At 26.4% G+C, this 26,193-nt stretch overlaps 2 protein-coding genes across 6 annotated transcripts in view; one reads left to right on the top strand and one right to left on the bottom strand.

The window, feature by feature from the left end:
- Positions 1–528: 528 nt before the first annotated feature.
- On the bottom strand, positions 529–24,385 carry Ms (neuropeptide receptor myosuppressin). 5 transcript variants are annotated; one of them, XM_083089532.1, is made up of 5 exons: positions 24,274–24,385; positions 22,415–22,500; positions 18,782–18,910; positions 2,440–2,642; positions 530–2,202 (listed from the first exon to the last, which is right to left on the bottom strand). In XM_083089532.1, exons 3-5 carry the CDS (start codon positions 18,841–18,843, stop codon positions 2,114–2,116), a joined length of 354 nt encoding a protein of 117 aa, XP_082945658.1. In that variant the 5' UTR covers positions 18,844–18,910; positions 22,415–22,500; positions 24,274–24,385; the 3' UTR covers positions 530–2,113. The 5 variants fall into 5 exon arrangements, with proteins under 5 accessions (XP_082945660.1, XP_082945658.1, XP_082945659.1 ...); XM_083089533.1 differs by lacking the exon at positions 24,274–24,385 and adding an exon at positions 23,524–23,670; XM_083089535.1 differs by lacking the exon at positions 18,782–18,910 and having other exon boundaries at positions 531–2,202; positions 24,274–24,381.
- Positions 18,858–26,193, top strand: part of LOC145965818 (acyl-CoA synthetase short-chain family member 3, mitochondrial) — a 22,899-nt gene continuing 15,563 nt past the window's right edge. The window contains exons 1-2 of the mRNA XM_083089523.1: positions 18,858–18,914; positions 19,310–19,533. Coding sequence (XP_082945649.1) covers positions 19,419–19,533 — 115 coding nt within the window. The 5' untranslated portion in view covers positions 18,858–18,914; positions 19,310–19,418. The remainder of the gene's footprint in view (positions 18,915–19,309; positions 19,534–26,193) is intronic.

Genomic DNA, 26,193 nt, shown 5'->3' with positions numbered 1-26,193 from the left:
CAATTATAAAGTGATTTGTGGATATAACTTACGGATACAATATACATTCGCATCTATCTATTTTTAAAAATTGCATCTACCTATTTTTAAATTATTTTTAAAAATTGTATTAGCAATCCATTTAATATGGAGTGCATATTTTTTTCAGAGGAATTATTTTTAATTTCACAGAAGATTGTTTTAATATTTTAATTTAGGACACTGAAAATCTTTTATTGAGCTCGTCAAGAACGGCTTTAATCTCGTGTCACATGGGAAGAGGAATGATATATATATATATATATATATATATATATATATATATATATATATATATATTATATATAATATAATATAATAACCAACAAGTGTTCTGAGAGAATCATTTTATATGTATATGTGCATATATATCTGTTATAATAATTATACTATTATAAGTCGAAGGTTACGCATATATCTTTTAATGTAAGCAAAACTGTAAGTTAATCAATTGACGATAAAAATTGAATGAAACGTTACTGTTTTAAATCCAGGATGCATGATGAAAGGTATTCATATTTATATATTTTCATTCACTATTTAATCTTTATTTATTTAAATAGCTGTATACACTTGTTCATATCTCTTCTATCTTCTTTTGCAGTAAATATTATAATAAATATTATAATAAAATATTATAATAAATGTCGTCTCTTAAAAATGGCGATAAGTGAATGCATAGCTTTATTAAATTTAGAAACATGATTTTTATTAACAAAAATGATTAATATAAAATCATTTGTCTTTCAATTTATAGGAAAATTTTAATAAAATTTTTATTCTTAAAAAAGATTTGATATATTAAACCTCGAATTTTTAGAAAAGTTAGAACGAACAATGATAATTTTTTTTTTTATTAAAAGAAAAGATTTATATATATCTCAATTTTCTATAATAACGCCATGTGTCCACTGTTTACATCTTGTACGGAGAAATATAACTAAGCAAATTAATTAAATAAACAAAATTAAGTAGCAAATGAATGCATGTGTGAATTTAAAATATTGCTTGATATACAACCTGAGATTAACTCAATTAAAATTTATGTCTAATTTAATTATATCGCTTTCAAACTAATTGTCACTAGTGTCACTGATCGTGTTGCGAAGCGTAAAATAATTGATTTACAAAATAAATAGTGTGTGAACCTTATACAACACCCTTTACTTTCATGTAGAGAGTCATTATCCCACAAGCGAGAAGATGAGAGTGATTAATTGGAAATAGTGCTCGCGCAAAAATCGATACGGCACAACGTTCCTACGTTCTTACATTCATAAAGTGGCGATGATAATCTAATTGTTAGATCTAGTTAAAGTAGGATATGGAATTAATAGACGAGTAAATTCGAGACATTCACGAGATACAGTATAGATTAAAGTAGTACGCTTGTTGTGTAATGCATGTAAGTTACATTCTCTATTTGGCGAGATAATATAGATTTATGAAAATAGCATTCAATTAAGGATATATTGATAACATGTTTGAATATAAAATTATTTAAAGTTGACGAAAGATATCGTGGAATTTATTTTTCTAATTTTATGAAAAAGATAGACAATTCTTGAGCGTGTTACGTATAAATTACTTTATAAATACTAAAACATGTTCTTTTTCAAAAGAAGAGATTATTTTTATATATTACAAAAATTAATTATTTTTCATATACAAAAAAAATTTTGTTCCACAAATGGAACGTTGGCCGTTAATAGATATGTTAAGATATAAAACATTTAATTAAGATTTCTCTATAAATGTATCGATTACACTTTTGTCGAATAAACAAAGAACATAAAATTGCATTAAAACTCTTAAAATCCAAAACATACTTTTACGGTGATTCAATACTATAACGCTCGAAGAAACCAATTCCTTTCTTATATACAGCAAAAAAGAAGAAGATTATCAAGGAGAATATTGACGTTAATAACGAGATCAGATAATTTCATCTTTTAGCGCGTACGCATGATTGTAAATTCTTTCTTTTTTTACATTCGCCAAATGTCTTATGAGTCGATGACGGGACGATAACTGAAAACGAAAGAGAACTTGAGATCGTTTATCGCTTGTGCGAATACAGAGCAGGCCATCGTTTTTAACGTCGTTTTCCGAAGCGCAAGAAAACATGATCGACGTCTTGCCTCTTGACACTGCTGTCATAACGGGGCAAGTTCTCTCGATATTCTGAAAGCAATTAAACGGAAATCACATGGTTATTCATCGCTGTAATCTATCTTTTCAGTTTGAAAATATGAAATGCGAGTTGTTTAAAATATTTAACAATCGACAATATAGATTAATATACAAACAATAATATATAAATTAATATACAAACAAAAATAAAGAAATATCGTACATATAAATTACGCATGTGGATTTAGGTTCAATTTTCTAAAAAATTATATGCGATTATTCAATCACCTCTGTCGTCAACGAAATCATTCATTTCTCTGGCATCCCATATTCTGGCGATAGCGACACAGATTTTACGCAATCTAGGTGGAAGCTCCTCAAGAAACTCTGAATTGCACTGAGCGGGCATCGCGCCAAAAGCTTCGCCGGATAGAATTGCCATGGTCGTTATAGATATGAGAATCATCAGCGTTGGGCTCATCATTTTTAGGCTGTAAAAAAAAAAGAATATACATGTGTATGTCATTTCGTGTCGATTAACAATGTATTCTTTTAAACTTCTTCTCATGCTTTAGAAAAAAAATATATAGACATTATAGTATATAATTTCAATTATTTTATCATATTGAAATAAACATCTCTATAAAAAATATTTATTTCAAGAATATTTCTGCGTATTTAATAAAAATAAAATTTATAACAAAATTAGGCACTTTTGAATCGTTGAATTCATGTATAAGTTTAAATTGACACACTGCTCAGAGGAAATAAAATATTGAATTATAAATCATGAATTACATATTTTCCGATAGTCATGCTCTTTATGCATATTAATACATAGCATATTCATCATAGACTAATGCTTGCATATATTAGAATACCGAAGCGTTTTCTTCACATGATAAGAGCCTATTGAACATCACACACATTAGATGTCCACGTATTAATACTCACGTATTCTGAATGGAAAGTGAATATCGCATGATATGATGAAACGAAGTATTAACGCTTCATTTACGTTTCGTTGTTTCAATTTACGCCTCCTAGAAGCTTCGTTTACACTTCTGTTACTCTTTCTTTACATTCGACTTACGCTCCGATATTTATTTTCGCCAGAGATGCTACTTATGCTTAAAATTTTCAATCATGATTTGGAAAAATATAATTTATTAAAAATATAATTTCTTTCTATAATTGATTCGAGATGTTATACAATCTTCTCTCGTTTGCATCTGTCATTTATTTATAAATAATTTAGTCTTACGTATAATGAAATTGACCTAATTGTTTTCTAATGTTAAACGCAAAAGTAAAAGGATATCATGTTTTCGGTGGCATACGATTCTAAAGTTCATTACATGTACAACAGTGCGCGTATGATGTTCGTGATTAATAATTAAAGGTTTCCTCGAATCTATTTTACTTGTATCAGTTAATTATCATAGTTAATTCACAGTTAATCACAGTTAATCACAGTTATATTACAGTTAATTATCATATCCAATAATTAAAGATAAAGATGGAAAACAAAAAACAGAGAAATTTACACATGCGCATATGCTTAATGCAAATGCAAAGTTAGATATAAAAAGTGAAGCCCAGCAATTTACATACATATAATCGGCAGACTCAGAAAGATTCAACTGGTTGTGAGATTTATCAGACTGGAAGGAAAATAATATCACCATAGAAGAGTTTTGGACGATAATTATAATCAGGTACATATAATAAATCTTACCATATTGGTAATCTAACTACTTCGGTTTCAGATAATAAATAAGTAAAAATTTGAAAAATTAAAAATATTTTTATATGATATGGATAAGTATACAGAGTGATTCATTTTAATCGTCCCAGGCAAATATTTCGAAAAATATGAAAGATACGAAAAAATGTTTCATACAAAAGTTTTTTTGACTTCGAAAAGAACAAGATGGTATCATTGGTTTGATCTTGAATAATCATTTGATAGTCGCATGAAGATCACCTTCAATTTTTTTAAATGGAACCCCCTATTTTTTATAACACATTCTTGTAGCTTATTTCGAGAGCTTTTCAAAACACTACATGGAGAAAATTTTATATCAAAGATTACTATAATGTGGTAGTAGCTGCGGACCATCGAGAATTTATAAGCTTAAATGCTATAGTCATTATTTTAAAAACAAGAAAGCAACGTAATTTTTACACTTTCTCATAATAGAAATTATTATGTTTTAAAGCAAAACTTGCTGGATAAAAGTTAGTATTGAAAAGAAAAATAAAAAATATATACAAAGTCAATTTTTACTGTATACTATAGTAAAAATTAACTCTTCCCACCTTAGAATATGGCTTGAGTGTCGGTTTAACAAAAATTACTTTACTTATGTGATAAAAAACAATGTTGCCATAGTAAAAGTTACGTCAAAATCATGTACTAGTTGTTAAGAAATCGGAGAGAAGAGGAAAGCGATAGGTGTCGCCTGCAAGAATAAGCCGAAACACGCAAAAGTGTTTTATCATACAGTATACATTTCTGGCTGCAGCTACCGCGTGTCGCATTCAATTGTTAACTCGGTAACGTATGCGTTTTGTTGAGCTTTGTTTAACGCTTATTTTATTGTCTTTCTTATTTGTTATAGAAAAATAAAAGAAAGTGTTGTGAATGAAAATGCTGTGAAGATAAACGAAAAAGAAAGCGTAAGTATCTCTTCGATAAGTCGATTTGCAATCTTTATTATTATATTACATATTTATTTATCGTTTTCTATCTATTATTTTTCTGTTAATGTATCTCATCTATTTATAATTAATATCTCTGAGTGCTGTTAAATTAATTAATAAAGTGTATGGGAAAAATAGCTTTACAGCACATATAATAGTTTGATCATATTTAAGAGATCTTAGATATAAAATTCAATTATAAATACTTACAGATACATTTTGTATCTGTCTTTAATAAATTTTTATTAGATTAAATAAAATTGTATATTATTTATTGTGTCCGTTTAATAATGAATGAAATATTATTAATTATAAGTAAAATTAATAAGAAAAGCAAAAAAGAAGAATCCGGAAAAAAGTAATAAAAGAAAGAATAAAAAATACATTTATCGAAGTTGAGATTTAATATTATAATGTTTTACAATAATACATAATAAAGATTACAATTTAGCACCTACGAATTTTTACTATGGCAAATAATGAAACATGTTATGTAAGTGTTAGTTTAAAATTTTACTATGTTGTACTGTAATTTATTCTATAAAGTCATGATCCACCGATCATACAAAAAATAGTAAAATGTGATATAAAATTGTATTACATATTAATATAAAATTTTCTCCGTGTATAAGTTATTTTTCATTAAAAATGTTTGCGAGTTATAAGACTTGAAAATTACAACATTGTCGATATTCCAAGGTGCATAGCAGTCCAAGGTGTACTGTGAAAGTTGTCGAATTTACATTTCTTGTGTGTGTGTGTGTGTGCGTACATACACAAAAGGGGTGAAAACCTGACAACCTTCACGTGATATATTTTAGATCTTTAAATATCGAATCATTCAATAAACCTGTAAACCTTAAAAATTCATATTGTCTATAAATAGATTACTTAGATTCTTCTAAGAGAGAGAAAAAGAAGAAACGAATTAATTTTCATTTTATTTTTATTTATAATATATATTAATATTAATATATTATTAATATTTATATATATGTATATATAATTATTAACTTTCCAGATTAGGAATTAGGATGAAAACAATATATATGCAACGACACCCTGCTTCTTCTGGCAGAAATACTATTTCTTATTTTGAAAGTCTTTTATTTCATCTGCAAGAACATATTCACAATGTTTATTCCAATAACAAAAAAGAGCGTAACTAATGAAATTGTTTTGGTCGAGCGCTTCTCTCTCTCTCTCTCTCACACACACACACAAACACACACACACACACACACACACGCAGATAAACATTTGTTCGATTTTATTTAATATTTCTATTATTATTGCGAAAATCGTAAAATGCTATGGGACTTTTTTGTTCAATGTACTGCGCTCTTCACAAGCGCTTATATATAGTACTCTGCGACACTCTATATATACAATAAAAAGGATATTTGCATATAACTTTCTACAAATTACAAATTATGCACGACGTTTAATAAATCGATATAATCAAAAGCTAACAATATAAAATGTTTTATGCAAATTGTTTGATGTAATATCGTATATTTGTAAAATTTATAAGTATATAATATTTATAAATATTTTTACAATATATTTTTATTATATATATAAAGAGACATAGCTAATAAAAGCAATAATAGAATTATGTTTAAATATGTACGCAATAAAAACAGATCTATGCTCTAAAATTGTTGTTTGTGCGAGACAATAGAGCAGTGAAAATGCAACATATTTTTTGTTTCAATAAACACAATATAAAGCTTTCACATGCTCTTTCTAAAATATATGCGTGTCTTTTTATTCTAGATAATATTGTCGGTAACATAACTATAAGTGTTGGTAATGTACCGACGCTTTTAGTTATGTTCAAGTGAGGGCGTCTTCCCATCACAGTTCGACTGCGACTCCGGCATCCTCTTAATGAGATATTTAATGAAAATCTCGACTATTTCTTCAAGACGTATGTAAACGCTAAATATAATTTTCGAATCATATTTTGCAGGGATGTATACATATAACGAATACGAGTCTACACAATTGCGGTACGCGGACCGGAACAAATAGGCAACCTGTTGCTGATTTGCTGTCGCTTGATTGATAGAGCGAATAATCGCATTTTATTTATTCTACTGAACGGGGTGTTCGTAACGTATACGTAGATTCATGATATAATATTAAATAAGTAAAATTTGCTTAGTTAGAATAAAAAACAATTTTAAGAAGAGAAAATATTTCCCAATCTTAATATATATATATATGTATATATTTGTATAGAAAAACTTTTAAATTTCGTCGCAGATGCATTCAAGTTTTTCAGAATGTCTGCAATTATTTAAATAGATTTCTAGAGAAAAGAAGAACAAAATAAATAAATAAGTATCAGATTAAAAAATTACATATTAGATGTCAAAATTATATTTTCTCAAATTGAATGAATGAAAATACTGATTAAAGCAAGATTTCACCAAAAATCAGTAAGTATTTCATATCAGTGAGATCTTCAGCATACTTTGTTCTTCCCTCTTATGTGTATGTTTACTAATTATGATTTCATTAAAAAATTAGCTACTACCATTAACTGTTTATTCTTACAATCAATAAAATTTCATTATTTGTAGCTCTATACTTTAATTGAAATCATTATTTCACATCAGCGATAATATATTAATCCATTTAAGAAAGTAAAATTTAAGTAAATTTATAGTTATATGAAAAGTTTCATAAAAGTTTGAATATTTATAAAGATAAATAGGGACTCAGTATTTCCACGAACAGAAAGAATTAAAGTGATCTCTTTATTATGTTATAATTGTATCGTTATCGAACATGGTTTAAGTTTAATTAATTTTTGACACCTCGGAAACATACACTCATATTTTAGTTGAAGGCCAAAATTGAAATGCAAAGGGCTAGCAACATTATTTACATTTGCTTATTGCCAATGACGACTGCACGTACGCAAATATTGACGCTGCAACGAGTAGATAATGCAACTCAATACTAAAAACGTGGGTCTCTAATTATATATGTATATTCTAAATCGATATACATATATAATTACTGTCTTCGTTGCTTTAAGTTGAAGTTATACAATCATAAAAAGCTATGCAAGAAAATAACTAAGATGACAATATGCGGAAACAATATGAAGGAAAAAAAATAAAAATTTCTTGATAACAGACATTTTAAAATATCGGAAACTTAAGAAAGATAATGATCGAAGATAATTACAAAACTTTCAATTCTGACGCACTTAAGAACGATTAGAAAAGAATCGACAACGCCATCAAAACGACGACATAAGCTTTGATCACTTTTTTATAAATTTTAATATAGAATATAGTATACTGTGTACGATGGAGAATAGAGATGTAACAAAATAATTATAAATTCAAAATTATAAGCAACGAAATACTTTGTAAACTAATATATATGATTGAGAATATTTAACAAATATTAACAAATATTATAATGCATTTTCTGTATTAAAATAGACCATAAAAAACTATAAAATATGTGTAACTTAAAAATTAATGAAAATAATAATTACATATTATACTTTTTTATATATATATTTGTACCATTAATAAATAAATAATAATAAGGATGATTAATAAAATAAAAATTAACAAAATATTAATATTAAAAAATGTATATATTAAATTAGTGGCAAATGTGTATATAAAATGTTTATCATTAATTTATCATTATTATCAATATCAGCAATTATAGAAATTCATCAGCAATTATATGGATACATCTATGAAATGATATGTATACATGATAATGTATGTCTGTCACATATTTATACACATATAAATTGTTGTTTTTAAGAAAATATATTATTTTATATATATATATATATATATATATATATATATATATATATATATATGAGCTGTCAATTTTCTTAGCTAGAAGAAAAGTCATAAAAATAAAAAAAAGTAATAAAAAAATATACGCATATATGTATGATATGATAAAGATATAAAATATGACAACACCAATGAAATATATTGACAAAATATGTCGTATATATTATACTCTGAAGTCTCCTGAATTATTAATACATGAGTGTGATGTTATGCATACGCATAAACACATATATCTTGCGAGCATCAACTATGTTTCGATCCCCTTTGCTCTGATATCACGGATACATATCACGTAAATCGACTACACAACTATTTGCAAAGGTACCATGAAATATTAATATAGGTGAATCGATGAAGATGAGACTTTCTTTCACCACTACAAGCAATCACAGATGTATAATTCAAAAAAAAAAGAAAAACTAGAACTGAATCTTTTTTAAGACATTTGTAATTTCTTTCACAAAACAGATATGTGTGTGCATTCTATATTTTCCTCTTCAAAAAGTTTTTTTCATTCAACTTTAATTAAAATAAGACAATTTATCGAAACATAATTAAAAGAAACATCTAAAAAATTTAGAATAACTATTGATATATCTCTAGTCTATAATATTATATAATATTATATATAATGTATAATATTATATAAAGAGCAATGTCGAGATTATAAAATGTAAGATTAAATATTATTTTAATAGTAATATCCGCGCGAGCATTTCTGTATACAACAGGTAGCTCAAATAATGACTATTCTTAATATTCATGTAAAAAGAACGTGTATAAATAGAGATTGAAGAGATATAATTAATCCTCATTTTCTAGTCTGAAAATTCAAAATCACTGTTTACAAAAAGCAATTTAAAAGCCGTTATTTAATCCTTCTAATATCCCCAGTTTTTTGAAAATTAACATAATTAATTTATTAAAAGATAATAAATCTTAATAAGTTTCAATTGTACGATACTAAAATCATCGAAGCCTCCCGAAATTTTATTCCAAATAAATTGCTGAATATACACACATACACACACACACACACACACACACACACACACACACACACACACACACACACACACACACACACAGACACACACACACTACATATATATATATATATATATATATATATATATATATATATATATATATATAATATATATAATGTCTAAATCAGAATCTCTGATGTACATTTTGCTTCACCGATTTTTCTGACACAACTATCGATTGCATACATGAGTGAATAATCCTTCCCTAGAGAGGAATATAATCCTTCCTCTCCAAATATCTGTCTTTTTTACATATGTTTTTTGTCATCCTCTATATTACGAGTATTATCTATAAGTCTCGACAGAGAATGAGTATGAAATTATTTTCTATATCTGTCACATCGCGAAATACGAAAATGATTGATATTAGAAACTAGAAAGATTGTCTTGTGATACTTAATATCAATACTTGATATTGATGTTCTTTAAATCGTTTCTAATAAAGTCTATTTGCTTCGCGAGGCTTATATTTCATGGATTCTATTTCATGTACATGAAGACATCCTACATCTAACAAGTATAAAAAATTCCGTCAGAAATTTCGGATAGTTTTAGTATAAGATATTATCTTCACGGTATCGTAATTTCAATAAATCTAGCACGTTTGGCAAGAGAAAAGAGATACAAGACATACAAAATTCGTTTCGTTGGCAATAAATCACTTAAATGGATATTAATTGTAAAAATTGTTTGTCTGGTTTTCCTCGGTTTTGACGTCATACTCCGAGATGGTTCGGTATACAGCTATTGCGTACTTAACGATAAAAATTTTCATCTAATGGGTTCTATTAGTATCATGTTTATTGTATTTTAAAGTGCATTACTTTAATAAATCAAGTCATAGAGGTGCACATGCCGGCCATTTTTCGAGAAAGACTATTAGACAGAGACTTGCTCATAATAATTTCTGGAATTGTAGCACACACTGTCGCGTTTTCTTTTATTTTAAATAAATATAATTTGTTAGTGAGCCTTGAAAGTAACTTTCTGTCATGACAATTTAATAAAAAAGTGTGTAATATTAACGAGTGTGCATTATTCCTCTCTCTCTCTCTCTCTCTCTCTCTCTCTCTCTCTCTCTCTCTTTTTCTATTGCAATGAATATTTTTCTACGTGTGTATAAAATAAAGTGAACAATCTCTACGTGTATATAAAAATATTAATTTAACACACAATATTCATATTATTTAAAATTATTTGTTCTGTTACGAATTATTGTATTAATCTATAGTCAATCCCTCCTTTTTTCTTAATAAAAATTGAAGAACAAATAAAATTTTAAGCTTTTCCATAAAAGATTGTAAAATTTAAAAAATGTTAGAAAATGAAAACAAATATAATAATAAAAGTTATAATATGATATTCCAGTATTGTATATATCCATTAATTGTATATATCCATATAATATATATCCATTCATAATAAGTCGAAATAATTAAATAAAATATCCTCGAGATTCTATTATTTTGTGATTATAAAATTCAGTCATGGCAATTTCCAAATGCGCTCGTCATTTCGTGGTATGGACAAAGTAGTTCAACGAAACCGTTGCATCAACGATTGTTATAATTATTTAGAGAGATAACTTTATGCCTATGACTCGACAAGATGTTTGTTCACTTGTATAAATATTAATATCGTGTAGATTACGAGTTTGGGTAACAACTAAATTTGCGGACTTCCAAAGTTGTCATATGATATCATGTCAGATTAAACATGCACGATAATGTATCGCAATTTAGATTAAATATACATGACATCACGCATATATTTCAGAAAAGTTAGTGCTTACAAATTTTCTAACTTTGTATGAAACTTTATCCGCTGTTTCTGTCGGTCTACTCTTATGGCGATTTATATATATATATGATATCAAGTGCTAAAGTTTTGCGCTCGGAAATATCATAAAAGTTTAGATATAATAAAGAAAGTCACACTCTCTCTCTCCCTTTTTCTTCGGATTATCCTACACTATTTGTAATCTTTCTTTAGGAAAAGTATAATTCTTAATATTTTTACTTCAATGAGAATGTAACTTCGTTCAGATGTTGAGGATCTAAAGAAGCGAAAAAGCTGTTCTTTATGAGATATCGCTCGAAACTCGGTAACATTTGGTCAGGATATCATATACAAGTTAAGTGGACGAGGCTTTAGGGAAAATGAAATGAACGATTCAATCGCATTTGTATGACCGAGTGTATGTATTCAAGGAAAATCATATCTATATGGGATTTACGCGTATTTGTTTTTTGATCCATCTTTCAACAAGGTACAAATACATATGAACGCGTTGAAAAGATAATAATCCCTTCTACGTGAGAGAAAATGTTAGTTATCGTATTATTAAGATAGCTCTTTTATTCAAGATTTTTAATATTTTTGAGGCGATACTGAAAATGAAAGAGATAAGCTCAATTAAATTCGATAAATTAATTAAGTCTCTGTGTACTGTTTGCAAATTTTAATAAATTGATAACTGCCACATATGTTATACTTTTTTAGGTAAATTAAGCTTTATAAATTATGACGCAAAATCGCACTATATATATATATACTATGTAAAAATGAATCTTCAATTCTGATATATGACTTGTAATGCGATTGGTATGTTCATATTGCACAACACTCATCTTTGCTTCATAAATGGCTAAAAATGAAGAAAACAAATTGTCGTAACATGATAAAGTTTCGTTAATAGCGAAATTGCAACGAAGCACCATATATAGTTATCACAGTTTAGAAAAAAATTTTACGCCCACATAGTAATGTAAATTACTTCTTATTAATCTTAAGATACTTTAAATCTCTATTAAAGTATTAATTATTTACGTATTGAACCATTATTCTATGTCTATTTATCATATCATAGTATCGAGAAATATCGCACCTTACAGCAGTTTATTCCATTTTTCAAAGTGTCAACTTCAAAGTTTAACGTTTTAAAAAAGTAGAGACAGAATCTTATATTACTAAATAGCCGAATAAAAAAATTAATATAACGCTAGGTATCAATTTCATCGTAACATTTTATCCTTTACGCATATTTAAAACGTCAAAGTTTGAAATTAATTCTCTTTTGAAACATTAGATCGCTGTATCTTTTACGCTTTTCATATTATCAATAAGTATATATATATATATATGTATATATATATATATATATATATATATATATATATATATATATATATATATATAAAATCTTCGAATTGTTGCAAAACTGACATATGATATTTTTTCTTAATTTTTCTTTCAAAATTTATAATTAATTTCTTCTTAAAATAATAGCTTCATTACAATTATTTTCAAATTTTGTGTTATTCTATATTTTAGTTTCAAATTTTTACACCTAAGTTTTAAATTAAAAGTCAAAGTCTATTTCAAATCGATGACAAAGATAATATTCCATTATTTATTTTCTTCATATTTAATTTTCGAAAAAAAAGAACTTTATTTATAATTTTTGATAATTGAAAAATTATAAACGTTTCAAAAATATTTCTACTAATAAGCATTACTTTGGAATTTTCGGATGTTTGGAATGTTCGGATTTAACGATGTATCAATTTTACCCTCGTATTTTACCCTCATCCTATAATCCTTGTACATTTTATGTAAAGTAAAATACAAAATGTATTATCTAATAATAATATACGCGTACAATCCAATTTATATGCAGATGACGTAATATAATATAATGACTATATCAAATGTTTGATCTGTACATAAAGTGCAGATTTTATCATATGACTTCCGCCTGCGCGTTCTTTTACCCTTGAAATAAATTCATTGCCAATCGAAAAGCTTCGAAGAAAAATGTCAAAAGAAAATACAACGTTATTTAATAAATAAACGGAAAAATAATTGTTACAGTATAATACTGAAATATATTTCACACGTTTTAGTCCGTAAATAATAATACTTCGTACATTGGTTTAAAAAGAAATCATCCAAAAATTCGCGGAACACAGATTGTGCTTTGCTGCCGTTTTCTAATATATAATAGTCGGCTTATAATAATCAGCAAATACAAGCGAATGTTTGGCACATAATTTAGCTGCAATCATTGAGAAAATTTCAATGAAACAGATTACATCGACTCGAATGCTTTAAAGCTGTTTTAATATTTCAAGTGTATTTGTATTCTTCACGTGGGTGTATATGTATTATATCTAGAAGAGCAATGATCCTCTTTTTTAGTTTTTTAAAATAGATAAATTAAAATTTTTTATACGTCAAATATTTGTACATAATTATTTTTATGATTTTTGCAATATTACTCTATAAAGAAAATATTTTAATATAAAATCGAATTTTTATTTTATAAAATAATGAAAAATAATATATGAGTTTCTCAATAATAGTTTTTTATTTCTTTTTTATTTTTCAGACACATTTATTCAAGTATGAATAATTTGTATATAAAAAATATCTCTCACTTATATTAATTATTCTATATTAATATCCGACATAACTTTGTGATAATATCATCTAAATTTCATGAAAATTATACGGTTTGAATGTCATTAATATTTTAATAAGAAACCCGTCATTAAAGATGGACACGATAAAAAATTGAACACATTCTATGTCCTTCAGAAATATTTTTTTTTTAAATAAATTATATTAAACGGTACGGTACCAACCTGGCGAGAGCGCAACGATGGCGGAGATTGTTGTCGCGGTTGTCGAGAAGACAGTCAGAAAGGACGAGATTAACAGCTTCGTCGCGCGCGTTCACCCCTAGAGTTCCTTTTATTACGCGATAGACGCGCTATAAGAGGAAGGAAATCGCGAGTTCTCGCACGGGAACGGTTCAAATCGCAAATTTCAAATTCAAGACAAATTTTGGTTCGATCCGTTTTGACGATAGAGGAATCGCGGAATCGCGCGGCGGCGGGATGGATGCGGGCACGAACGGCGACGATCCTCGGATGAAGAGGACGAAGAGTTGACGCGAGGGGTGACCGCCGGCGAGAGAGGTCCCGGGCGATACCGTGCGACAGTGGCGAGAATCCTTCGGAGATCAGCCCTTAAATACGCGCCGTATTCCAATTGCCATGCGCACGTTTTATTGGGGCGTCAGAGAGAAATCATAGGTCGATGCGTAGCTTCGCCCACGTTCCCTTCGCATTCTCCTTTTATCTTTTCGTAGTGGTCAAGATGCGACGCGTTTATCGATTGACTTTTCTCATTCACATGTGAAATAAAAATTTCACGCATACATCTGACGCGGGGCGCAACTTACATAACGCAACATCGCTAAAGGGACAATTACGATCGCAAACTTGTTGCTTTCGCGACTGAGACTTGCATGCAAATTGTATGAGGCTGTCGGAGAAAAGTACAATTTGATCTTTCTACGATAAAGGACGAAAGATGTAATAATAATCACATAAATAATGACAATGATAAGAATAAATTATATGTGAGAGATAGATTATAAATAATAAAGAAGATGGTGCAAACACATATTAGTAAAATCACAATGAAAATAAAATCACAATAAAAATTATTTGTGACATATTTGTGAGTTTATATCGTATTTTTTTACTCATATTTTTTATTATAGTATAATTTTGAATTAATTCTTTTTAACCTTGTCAATTAAAGAATCAACAGTTGCAAGATTGAAAAATTTTAAATTATTATCAAAGAAAAAATGCAAAGTTATGTTCATGTAAAGAAATTTATTCTTTATATGAATATAACATTGCATGTTTTCTTTGATAATAATTTAAAAATTTTCAATCTTTCAACTTGTGGTTCTTTAATTGACAAGGTTAAAAAGAATTAATATGTCTTTTGAGATTATATTTGTCGTGGAATTTACGTTATCGTCAAGATTTTATTCTCGTGAAATATTTTGTCTATAAACTTGCGTGATTTGCGATATATAGTAAATAGAAGAATTTATGCGCGACCACATACATAAAAAACTATATGTAGAATATATCTTAAGACATCAAAATTTTTTATTTGAATTGTTTCTTTTCACTTTATTTAATGTCATGAAAAAAATAACATAATTTACGTTATATTCCTCGATAATTTATAAAAGCTTTCTCAATCATCTTCAAAAAAGTCATTAGTATATAATAAAAAAGATATATTAAAAAAAATTAAGATGTATTAAATTTTTATGACATATTTAGGTTTTTTTATCCAATTATAATTTTTATTATACTTTCCGAATCAAGTATATGTCATTTGAAGCGATAAAGCATTTAAACAGTGAAATGACAAAGTATATAAAAACAATACTCATAGAGCACGAATGATTATTTGCCGATTGAAAATCGACATTTTTTAGTCGACATATAGTCAACTATTTTTAATATGGTTTATTGTCCAGTATGGTTTATATTTAACCATTGGTGAATAGATAACACTAAATTGACTGAAAATTTACTTATAATCAACTCATTATATAAGTCAACTTATTGGCTGACTAATAGTCAATTGTAGTTAGTCATTTGTCGACTGTTAATTAACCATATAAGTTTGACTTTAGACTTCTGCCGGTTTCTTCTGACTTTAATTAACAGTCGATTTGGTGCTGTTTGGATAATCATAGTTCTTTAAATTTCCACGGAAGTAAGTTTCACTTGTTTAATCTTTTTTTATTCAACAAGATTTTTCATTTTAAATATTTAATTTTAGCTATTTCGAATGTTATATGCATTATTAATTTAATTTTAATATTATCTGTACGACATTAAGACAATTATTAATGACACCAATAGATATAGTGGAATGAATATTCATAACACCTCATTTGCTCGACATCGTCATGAACATAATGTACATAATATATAAGATGTTAAGAAAAGATTAGATTAATTGAAAAAAAATGGATCTTGTCAGAGTTAATATGATCTTGGAGATACAAGCAATTTACTCGCTTCTCTTGCTCGCTAGCTATGTAAACTTTAAAAAGATTTAATCAGCTTTATTTAAAGACTTCAGGGAAAAATCTGTACAACTTTTGCATCAATTTGAAGATGCAATGAATAGTAATTATAGATTACAATTAATAGTAGTTAATAGAAATTTTATTACAATTGACACGATTCTATCCCAGATTTGCGTTTCAGCGGAGGCGTCAGGTGCGATACGAAGAGAAATGATTAGCGATTTTTCGCGAAACTCTAGACAACAGTTTCTCCCACGTAAACTCGAATTTCGCTTCTGTGTTGCATTAGATGTATATCACCTATATATACTAATAATAATACTAATAATGCTGAAGAATATATACTATGCAATGACTGGTTTGTTACATTAACAAACATTACAGCTTTTGTTGATACATAAAGAAAATATTAAATATTGAAATAATATTTCTCTTAGATATTGGAGTGATGTCCACATTGTTAATCTAATTTGCGATCTAAAATGAGTAAATCCGAAAACTTATTTAGTTATTCGTTAAACAAGAAATGTCTCAACGCTCATATATTCTCCGAATTTTATTATTATTTCAGATATTTTCTAGGTAATCAGAGGATTATCATATTTTGCCTTGGTGTTGTTTTAATAATGATAATGATTTTATATATATATAATAATAATAATTATATATAAATAGATTAACTGTTTTTTTATTTTTAATAAATAATGATATATATCATAATAAAAAATATATTTCTAGTTATGTGATTAAACAGAAAAATTATATTATTTCCAATACTATTTTTTTTTTCAATCAATAATAATTTTAGGCTGAAAGTTACATGTGATTGTTAATGCAACAAACTAGTCACTTCTTCGAATTTTTCCCAGCGCTTTTTAGCGATGTTCTTGTGTAAGCGGGAGCAATTGTTGCAAATACAATAGCTAAGTTATGTGTGTTAAGATATGCATTGACATTCGTCCCTTGTCGCTCACGTAGAGAAAACCGCGTCGCAATTCGATTTCACGGAAGATCGAGTTCTATGTAGAATGCTTGGTTATTCCACTGGTCGACTCGTTTTACAGCATGCACTTTATATGATTTACATTTTCGTCACTTACGTGACGCTTATGTCATTGCGGTATACATAATGTAATTCGAATTATCTGCCCCATATATCAAACAAAAAGAAACCAATTGCTTTCGTTTTAATAATTATAATGTAATTCGAATGTAATTCAAATCATAATTTCATTATCTGTCTTATATAAAAATGTAAAAAATGCTTCGATATCGTTTAATAATAATTTTGATGACGATCATATATGAATAAATAAAATAATTGTTTTTTTTATTTTAAAATGACAAATATAATAAAAATTAATTAAATTTTATTATAAAAAAATATATTTCCGATCGTAATCTTCTTAAATCGTGCTCGTTCTTAAATATAAATAAGCACATAAAATGTGACGATTAATATCCGAAATCTGATAATTATGAATAAAATTAATTTGTTAGAGTTTCTTGCATATGTGCAAGAATATCTCGCGCGTGAAAAAAACGAAATTGAAAGAAGCAATTAAAACGTAAAAACGCTTAGAATCATTTCGCTAATATACAAAATATCGACTGTAGTTTTGAAATAATAGTTCCTTTCCAACTCACGATATTATATGAATGTCATACGCGCACATTGTAACATTTACATACATTTACATACAATATATACAGTTCATACGTCTATTAACGTCATGTCTATTGTCAATAAGTAAAGATTGATAAATTTAAATTCTTTCCTAAACTTCACATAATAAATTTGACTAATATAAATAATTATCGAAAATTTATTTCGGAAAGAATTGAATAAAATTGAAATTGGGTTGTCATTATCCTTTTTTATAAACGGTCTTCTCCATGCTTTACTTTGTCAACAACTGTCATCGTTTGGAAGTCATGGTTTAACATTTTAATAATTCTCGCGTAATTCAGATGTTACCATCCCGAGAATAAAAAATTAGCAGTTACGTAAAATAGAAATGAGTTTGATGTTGCTGAATAATAAAAAAAGATTCGAACGTTTCGAGTTTGCACCTTAAAATTAAAACTATGACCTGTGGATTAATACTCACTCAGGAAGTTTATGTATCACGTGATTTGTGATTTTGCATACTATTTGCCTTTCAGTCCTCATATAACGACTTTAGTTTTCTACGATACATGTGTCTTCATACATCTTCTTTTCGCAAGTGTATCCATCCCTAAGTACGTATTATATATATTTATTGTCATTGCATATGATAATGATATATAATTAATAATAATAATGAGAATAATTTGTAATAAAAGAAAAAAAGAGAGAGCATTGTGCACTATAAAAATGTAATAATGCAACAGATTATTATATATTTTTATTTTATTATATACTATATTTTTTGTCTTTATTTGTAAATAAATTTCGATAGTTGGGATAATGTCATATTATAAAATGTCACAGTTTATCTTTAAACATTTAACCACTATCATCGACATGATTCATTAATTTATTAAAATTTTTCATGTAAAAATGTAACAGATTTTCACTTAAGATATTAGTATATATATATAACGTTTGTAAAAGCATTATTTCTGACTTAATTTAAAAGATATTTAAAATATAGCTTCTTTTATATATCGTGGATGGACCCCACTGTGTGGATAGAGAGACGTTACCATTACTACAAATTATAAATATCATATTCGGATATTACTCGAATCAACAGCTGCGAAATGTTGCATCAGATGAATCCCGATTTCTTGAGTGCTCAATCCGAGAATTCGGAAAAATCAGATCTCGAATCGTGCATCATGCGTTCCAGAATAATACCAAAAGGAGACGGCAATAGTACGTATTTTTTACATTTTTGTATATTGTACTCTAAAAGTGAATCAGTGTATTATCACTGAAAAACAGTAAATACTCACTGATTACAAGCAGTTATAAGTACAGTACTGATTACAGTGATAATACACTGATTCACTTTTAGAGAGTAGAGTAATTATGGATTAGGCGTAAATTAACAATTTTTTAAATCTTTAGTTCTCATATATTTAATTATGAGAAGTATAAAAAAGAGAAAGAGAAAATTAAAGAGTATGTGTAAAATAAAATAATACACCTGAATAACCTGTAAACAGTAGGTGATAAGAAATAATTGAATAGTTTACAAGATAATTTATTCTTCTCAATTAATTCTTCTCATTATTTTGTGCAAAAAAATAATCAGGTAAAATAAATATTTTCTAAAATATTTTGCAGTTTATGTAAAATTTTATCAAATTAAAATATCTTAAACTATTTAATTTTTGATTCATCTTTATATTTTTTTATATCGGATATGTGAGAAATCAATTTATATAAAAAAAATTAGAATAATTTCATTTAAAAAAACTAATTCGAATTGTTGATGTATGGCGTGGAAATATGAAGTGCAGTGATGATAATATCACATCCAGCTTATCTTCTATATATCCCAACAACTTTCATTTGAACAATTATTTCTCTCCTGATACCTAATCTTACATATCTGATCAGCTATTGTATAAATTTTTTAAAAATTATTTGTTAGAATTATATAATATAATTCTGATCCTTCTCGAGATGATTTATTATAAAATATTAAAATATTATGCTACAAAACAAATGTTCAAAAAAATTAATAATTTTTATTCTATTAAAATACAATTAATTAATATGTTAAATATTTTTTATAAATTTTGCATACCAATTTTATTAATGTGTCTACACGATATAAAAATATCAAGATGTCTTTCATAAGTAAAATAATTTTATGTAATAAAAAAATATATAAAATTTTATTTTTACATATAATCTCTCAATTATATTAATTCTTCAACTTAATTAATTTTTCTATCTTTTGTTTGAAAGTTTGAAATTTCCACACAAATGAATTTCCGAAAAATCTTCTCGTATTTGCGATTTTAAGAGATAAAAGATTTATTTTCATATTTGTAATTGGAAGATGATTAATTATGCTAAAAAATTCTAATATGTTGTGAATTTTAAATTCTTTGTTTTAAATAAAACATGTGTGTTATCTTTTAAAAAGACATTATATCAAAAGAAATTAAATATGTCTTGATTAATTTATAACTGTCATAAATAAAATATTTCTTTTTAATAATTTAATTTGTTAACAAAATTGATTTTATTGCAAGCATTAAACTATTTAAAGAATTAATAAATAATTAATAAAAATGTAACAAATACTTTAGATTGAGATATTTTATATTTATCAGGAGAAAACACATACTGTGCAACATTGAATGTGTTGATAATCTTAAGAAAACAAAATATAATTTTATATTAACACATTGTTGATCGGTCACGAGTAAACTCGTGTTTTCAAGCTCAAACATTGTTGACTGGTACATAAAAATAATGTAAATTAAAAAAAATAATCAAAATAAAATAAAAATAAAAAAATAATCAAAATTAAATAAAATAATATAAATAATGTATAAAGTATATTGAAGTTTATTTAGATTGTTTCATTTTCATATTCAACAAAAAAATAACCTGGCATAGAATAGCTTTTGTATAAAATTGCCGGTCAACAATGTGTCAAGTATTTATAAATTGTATTCGATATTCGATCAATTAATACCGATCGCAACAGATTTCATCAGAAACGCAGTTTGCATCCGTTGGCGATGCTTATCTCGCTCAAACTAAATTATCAGACGCACCTGCTGTTTTTCTCTTACTCATTATACTATTTTCTACTTCTTTCTTTATTTATTTATTTCTATTCAATTTATTTCTTTATTTAATTTTCTATTCGTTCTTCTGACTGTCTTTTACAAATGCAAAAATCACACAAATTAAATGCAAATATAATCATTTATACTTAAGAGATCTTCTTGTATAAAGCGAATTCCATGATAATCGATTTTTCAAATCTATTTCTATCTATTTCTATATAATTCAATTTATTTCTTTATTTAATTCTCTATTCGTTCTTCCTGACTGTCTTTTACAAATGCAAAAATCACACAAATTAAATGCAAATAAAATCATTTATACTTAAGAGATTTATTTTTGTATAAAACGAATTCCACAATAATCGATTTTTCAAAGCTAATTATTATGCACAATCGATTTTTTATTTGTTCTTTAAATATTACTTAACACAATATTCAATACAATTTGCAGAATTATGAAAAAACATATTTTGAATAAAAATATTTTATTATAAATATATTTAAATATATTCAAAATTGCAAATATTTTTATTAATAAGTTCTTTTAAAAAACATAATTATTTTTCAGATAATTAATTTTAGAATATATCTAATTTTTTCTCAATCTATTTGAAAAATTATATATATATGTCAGGGCAATCTCTTCCCAAAAAAAAGAATAATAACACATAATTGTTTTGAAAAAAAAAATGTAATTATTAATTGCAAATTAATTCCTCTCATTATTTTGTACATAAAAGTATTAAGGTAAAATAATCGAAAAATGAATGTTTTACTAGATATATATATTTTATGGTTTATGTAAAAATTAAGAAATTATTTCAAACATCATAACTCGAAAAGTAGTCGATGAAAAAATACTTTATTATAGTGTTTTGAAAAGCTTTCGAGATAAACTACAAGAGCTTTTTTTTGGGAAGAGATTACCCTGACACCCTGTACACACACACACACACACACACACAATAATATATATAATAAATAATTTATAAATTACTCACCGCATATCCCGTTGCTTCTTTCGTCGTCCGAAACTTTCTTGAACTTTCTTCTTTTTTCATCCTTTGCTGCTTCCTTATAGTGCTCACTACTCGTGAAAATGTGATGTAATTAATTAAAATATGATTAAATTATGCCGAATATGACGATCGCGGAACACTTTGCACGTTACTCCCGATTATATATATGCGTACAATGATATGCACTTTATTATATCGCGACGGAAGTACAATGTATGATTCACTCGACAAAATTGAAATTGTGCGCTAGTTACTTCAATAATGCTATATTGTTAATACATATGCGCAATAGTACATGAATCAAAAAATTAAAATAATAAAAAAATGATGTCGCACATCTTTAACAAATAATTTATGCTCGAATTTTAAGTAATTTTATTACTTCACAGTTTAAAATAAATAGATTATAATATACGAGAATATAATAGACATAGATTTGCCGATTTATGATAAATTTCGATCAAATAAATTTCACGATAAACAATAATATATTATATATCATAAGAAAATATATATAAGTACTAAAAATAAAATAAATTAATTCTTTATCATCTCGAAATATAATGCAATATAATACAAAAATTCACTATAAAATATTCTTGAATTTTAAATTAATTATTATTTAAATCCTTAATATATTACTTATTATTTTAGTTTAATTTGATTACTTTAATCAATCCTTTGTGTTTTATTATACGATCCATATGACAAATTATATTTAGATTAATGAAACATTTAACATTTAGTAATTATTATCAAGGAGATTATGTAACGATATTATATATATACTGCCAATAATTAATTAACTTTCATAAACAACACAAAATTGTATCGCGTCAATAGTCCTTCATAATGCGCATTTTACTATCTCAAATAAAAGTTGGGGGGAATGGCTAAGATAAAAATAATAAATTATAATATCCTTTTATTATATATATATATATATATATATATATATATATATATATATATATATATATATATATATATATATAATACGATTGACGCGATACAATTTTGTGTTGTTTATGAAAGTTAATTAATTATTGGCAGTAATTATATTATTTATAATGAATTATTTTCCGATATACCAAGACTGAATTTAGAAATTCGAACATATAATATATTCGAAGGAATTCGACTACGAAGTGTTTCGCACCACTATACGGTTCGAGTATCATTGTGCGAATAACAAAGGACGTTTCTCAGCGACACAGAGGACACAGTGTATCACTTCATCCTTGTTGCAGAATGTAAACTGGAAATAATTCACTGTGTTACACTGTGTCTTCTGTGTCGCTTGCTGAAAAAACGCTCAAAGTCGTAATACATAAACATTAGCGCCCTTGGCGCGCCAAGACCAAGCATCGTCTTATTGTTAATTTATTACCGAAATATTTTACGTATTATAACATATAATGTATGTACGGAATATTAAGTGATACATTAAAAATTTTTAATTGTAGGTTTATTAGGTTTATTAAACTGATGTATGCACGGAGCCTCTTATTATGATACTTACTCGAATCAATTCCTGCCATTTAATTGCTTTATATATATTATGCGTTTTCAATCCGAATTACATTTAGATCGAAAAGTTCAAAAGCGAATTCGAACGATAAAGCATCGGATGAAATATAATTGAATTTTAGTATCATTAAAGAAAGAATTATTCTCCGTAAAGATCGCAACGAAACAATACTTTATTACTTTAAATCCCTCCACCTTCGATTCTTACTTGATTAAATGAATCACGCGCAATGCGCTTCGAGACAGATCTCGTCACGATATATATAATTACGTATCATTTATTCATGTGATTACAACAGATCAATAGTTACCTAATAAATCTTGTCACGCTTGTACTTAAAAAACTTTGAGGCTTCGACGGAGCGTCTCACATCACTACTTTTCTATTCGAATACCACGACGTGAATAAATAAATGATAGGGTAATAGAATCGCGACATGTCAATATTATATAGGAATATAATGTTTATATTGTTTATATACCCCGTCATTGCTAAATCATTGTATATGTATAACATATATACGTTTAAAGCAATACTCGAGCAAGAAAATAATATTGCAAAATGCTACATCGAATATCTTTTCTAAAAAAGTGATTATGACAAATATCGGAAAATAATTTATTATAATTAATTGATTGATTGATTTTAAACATTATTAAAATAAAATAATTATAATAATCGCTCGTGCAGATCTTACAAATAAAACAATAATTAATAATTTCTATTTCTGTTGCTTAGATTCTTGAAACGAATAAATCACGCGAAATATGTCTTGATAGAGAATCGCAATATTTTTACGTATCATTTATTGTGCGAATTAATTAATTACATTAAGTACGATTAATAATAGCTATTGAATCATTTACTTTTTTACAAATATTTTTTGCGATCGCGAAGAGAAATGTAAGAATAAATGGAATCACAATAATTGAACATATTAAATATATTATGGATTTAACAGTTATTAATATATTATAGGAGATTTGATAGAAATACTGAATCTACATTTATATTAAATTTAAAGTTTTTTCGTCGGTACATCGCGTCTTATTTAGTATCTTAATTTAATTCGACTTGCATAATATTACATAATATTACATAATATATCGCGATGTGATCATATCGGTATTATTTTTGTATTTTTCTATTATTAACAAGATATCGCAGATACATCACGAATTTCGAATCCTGCAATATTTTGATGCGTTTAATTAATAAATCGTTATTTAATTTTTTTAAACGCCGAACTAAATTTAACGTTTGTAAGAACTTATTTTTATAAATTATTAATATAAATTATCATTATTGCAACTTGTCAAAAACGTGTACTTTGCAAGATTATTTGATCGATTTATTATTTGCTTGAAATGATTTGATCCGCAAATCATTGATAATGCAAACAATCGGCAGATCTAATTGTGTATATTTTCGAATATCGCAATCTATGCATATCATTTTTAATTAACTTGTACATTTATTTACTTGTTGTTGTATCACAAAATAATAATAAAATTACTGTCCTAAAATATAAATGCACATATTGTACGTTAACAATAAAATTTGCCTCGGTAACAAAATTTAGCTTCATGATTTTCAAGTGTCGAACAGATCGTAGTTTTCTTTCGCGTTGCATTATAATAAAATGTCACGTGCAAATATCGAAAGAGCGTACACGATGTAGTGCAATTGATTTTATTCTGCTGATTGTCTTATTGTTGCGAATGAGAATTATAAAAAAACTGGCAAACACGAAAGAAGATAGTCCAGAGAATACGTCGAGATTGATGATGGAGCAATAGTGTGTGCGAGTTAAGAAATTTATAAATTTATCTATTATTTATTATTTGTTTGCTTATTTGCTAAACTTGTTTACTCGTTTTTTTATTTACATATTATAATAATCCATCTAAAATTATCGTATAACATCATAACATTCCAGATTTTATGTATTTCACACACGTAATTTTAAAATATCTATTAAAATATCTAATAAAATATTTGTATTATATGATACTTATTGATTTTTTTAAATGTGCGTATATAATTTTTTAGTTGTGTATAGATACATATAAAATTATTTTTATCACTAAATATTTCACATAATTTACAATGTATAATTATATAGATTATTTAAATAAAAAACTAAATCTCTTTTAATTATCTTTTTTAAATATTTTAATATTAAATTATTTAATATTAATTTTTACATAAATTTTTTTATGTTAATTAT

This window comes from Camponotus vicinus, unplaced genomic scaffold, assembly GCF_025532165.1.
Source record: "Camponotus vicinus isolate PSW18456_S1 unplaced genomic scaffold, iyCamVici1.0 SCAF_14, whole genome shotgun sequence".
In the NCBI taxonomy this organism is placed as follows: Eukaryota; Metazoa; Arthropoda; class Insecta; order Hymenoptera; family Formicidae; genus Camponotus; species Camponotus vicinus.
Note: the sequence above shows the minus strand (reverse complement) of the source record. Positions and strands in the feature narration are given on the sequence as shown.

Coding starts and splice junctions, on each gene's coding strand:
- Ms (XM_083089532.1), bottom strand. CDS start 18,843: ATGAGGACTGAAAGGCAAATAGTATGCAAAATCACAAATCACGTGATA. Junction 2,643..18,781: donor GTGATACATAAACTTCCTGA/GTGAGTATTAAT, acceptor TTTTTTTTACAG/CCTAAAAATGATGAGCCCAA. Junction 2,203..2,439: donor TGATTTCGTTGACGACAGAG/GTGATTGAATAA, acceptor AATTGCTTTCAG/AATATCGAGAGAACTTGCCC.